This window comes from Macrobrachium nipponense, chromosome 32 (genome assembly GCF_015104395.2).
Source record: "Macrobrachium nipponense isolate FS-2020 chromosome 32, ASM1510439v2, whole genome shotgun sequence".
Lineage (NCBI taxonomy): Eukaryota > Metazoa > Arthropoda > Malacostraca > Decapoda > Palaemonidae > Macrobrachium > Macrobrachium nipponense.
This window is the reverse complement of record NC_061094.1, coordinates 49,929,718-49,932,790: the sequence shown is the minus strand read 5'-3', so window position 1 is coordinate 49,932,790 and position 3,073 is coordinate 49,929,718. Positions and strand designations below refer to the sequence as shown.

At 35.0% G+C, this 3,073-nt stretch overlaps 1 protein-coding gene across 1 annotated transcript in view; it reads right to left on the bottom strand.

Moving 5' to 3' along the window:
- Positions 1-2,165, bottom strand: part of LOC135207426 (uncharacterized protein DDB_G0271670-like) — an 87,384-nt gene extending 85,219 nt beyond the window's left edge. Inside the window, exon 1 of the mRNA XM_064239151.1 lies at positions 2,142-2,165. Coding sequence (XP_064095221.1) covers positions 2,142-2,165 — 24 coding nt within the window. The remainder of the gene's footprint in view (positions 1-2,141) is intronic.
- Between the last annotated feature and the right edge of the window lie 908 nt (positions 2,166-3,073).

The following is a 3,073-nucleotide window of genomic DNA, read 5'->3' as shown; positions in this document are numbered from 1 at the left end:
CTTCTCAAATTCGCTGGATAAAGATTTAAAGGATATTCTAGTATCTAAGAACAGTTTTCTTCAAAGTTGTTTACTTGCTGTTTTCGTCAACAAGCAATTGTTACTGAATTTAAAGATGGTGTGATTTTAGCACCTAATTAGTCTTTATTCACAGTTTCTTACTTTTATTCATGAAAGGAATCGGTTTATTAATTTCACCAGGTTTTTCATTTCATGAAGAAGCTTGCCTCTTTTACATCCTGTAGGAATAACAACTCAAATTTGCGGGAGAAGGATTGAAAGTGTACCCAAGTATCTTGCTGATGTTAGGATACTAGGATACACTTTCCTAGTATCCTAGTATTAGCAAGATACTAGGATACACTTTCCTAGTATCCTAGTATCTTGCTGATACTAGGATACTAGGAGAGTGTATCCTGATATTTTCTTGTAAGACACATACTCCATTTTCCCGTCAACAAGGAAATGTTGCTGAATTTAAAGATGGTGTGATTTTTGGCGACAGAGTTTCCTTCTTGTATTGACTATATGCATCAACACTGATTCAGCCATTCTGTAAGGAGGGTATCACTCTCAGCCTTATAATTTATTGCTACGTTAGCCAAACTCTACTCAGTTTTCCAGTTCTTTGGCATATAGATTATAAACCACATCATTTAATGACTAAGATTGCTTTCACAGGGCTTACAATTTAGTTGCTGCAGAATGAAACAAAATGCCTCTCAGTTCTGCAATAGCATTATTCTACAAGAGAGGAGATAATTAAAAGTTGAAATGAATTCTCAACTTTATTCCTTGGCCAATTATTTTTCTATAAATTTTTTCCAGCCTTTTTCCATGCAGAGTATACTATAAATCATTCTTTTGAAATAAGACTCTGAACTTTTTTTTTTTTTTTTTTTTAACCTAACTCCCACTTCATGTAAACTATTCCTTTCTTAGGAACCACACAACCCTTCAGACTTACAGTTTCTGGTTTAAAGTCAACTACTGCCAAAATAATCAAAATTATATTCATAGCTATATATTTTTTTTTAGACATATAGGTCAATGACATCATAATTATATAGATCATGCATGTTGAGAACTCTGTCCTGATTTAACAGTGTTTTGGACTATGGAGAAAGTGCTTTGCTATTACTTTCGAAGACGAGGTCGAAGTCCTTCCGAACACCGTCAGGAAGGTTTCCTCCCCCCCCCTTCGTGATTTCCTCCATCATCTTTCCGAGTTCTTGTCTCCTTATTCATCTTAATAATTTTTTACTTATATTTCTAAAGACGTTCCTCAGACGTCGTTGCTCTCGCCCATTTATTTTCGTCTCTTCGTTAGTGACTATTCTTCCTCAAGGCGCTCTCTCCTGGTTATTCCTAATTGCATGTTGATAAGTTGATGCACCAAAACGCAGTTCTGGCGTTTCCTCTCAAGCGCCCTCTGCAACTTGCTTTCGTCTTTGTTTGTTTGTTTTATATCTGATTTCGAGATTATCCATGAAATGGGAGTTCAAAATTTAGAGAAGTTCATTGGTCAAATTAAAATGATTTTATTTTATTTTATTTTATTTTTTCATTTGCATCCAATGAACAGGGGAGTTTGAACGGCACCATTTCCTTACATTCCTTCTTTGTTTTCTACAGACATTGCAAGTCTCTTGCCTGGTACTCTCCTTACTTGTCTTTTTTTCATCCTTATATAATTCTTTATATTTATTTACAAAGAACTATGTAAATCAGCCGCTTCCATCTTCCAACCAACCTTATTAAATCTTTGTTTCATTTCCCTGGTTTCTATTATCGCTCATAACCTGACTCTCAAACATATTAACTCTCAACTTTGTTTCCTCGCACGAACTTTCGACCTCATTCATTAATTTCTGTATTATCTTTTACTTTTCCCAGTCAGTGCTGTATCATTTACAAACTTCAGCAGTTTTGTGACACCCGCGACTTATTGCAGCTGCATCTGATTTTTTTTCTCGGAATTGTGGCATTATTTCATCCCTAAAGATATTAAAACAGCCAAGGGTATATGAATTAACTTTGTATCGGACCCTATTTTACCCCAGACAAGTCATTACTCATAAATAATCTAACATATGCTTTGCTTTGATCATAGAGATACTGAACCACTTTCAGCAACTTACCTTCTGTATCGCTACCCTTCGCATGATGAAATCATGTCATAAGTTGCTTTTAAAACCTAGAAATACCACTTGGGACCTTTTTCCCTTCTTTCGAAGCGTCTCACATAGAGCTTTCATAAGAGACATTTTCATTCATCCCCTCGTTTCTTGTGGAAGCTCTACTGATGTTCCTTTACCATTCCCCTCTGTCGTGTGTCTTCCTTCCTCAGTGAAAATCTCGCGCTACGCCTTCTGTGATATACTGAACGTCCTGACTCTTCTCATTGCTGAGGGGAATACTAAGGCAATTAACTAAGGTCAAGAAACATGGGAAAAGGGGTACCACCCTCCTCTCTTGACGCTTGCTGAGAATAGGGACTCACCCTTCTAGGTTTATGTAATATATATATATATATATATATATATATATATATATATATATATATATATATATATATAGATATACACACATACATTGTAGAATCCTGCGACACAACCGACACCAGTGTGACGTTTGATAAATTGAAAGCCCTTTAGTATATTGTTAATTCTGTTTAGTCATTCCTAAAGTTCCGTTGTGGCGTTGTCTTTACAAAGTGAACAAAATCAATGTATAGAAAATGCTTTTGGTAGCGTATACTACTGTAGAATCGGTTCTAATTGTGGCGCTTGATGTCAGATTTTTAGTTACCTTTTTTTTTGGTACCAATGAATGTCGAATGATTGTAAAAGTTTAGTGATGTGCGATACTCGATTAATTTGCCTGTTGGTATGTTATTGCACCATTTTGTGTGATTTCCCGCCAGTAGAATGTTCTAGAAGCTTGAACCGGAAGTACAGATCTCAGTATTTAAATGAATTAAGTTGTAAAAGTTAATTTAATGGAATTTAATGTAACAATTATTAATGAAAAGTGGTATAGTGATTTTTTTTATTTAGTTATTAAAGCTGTG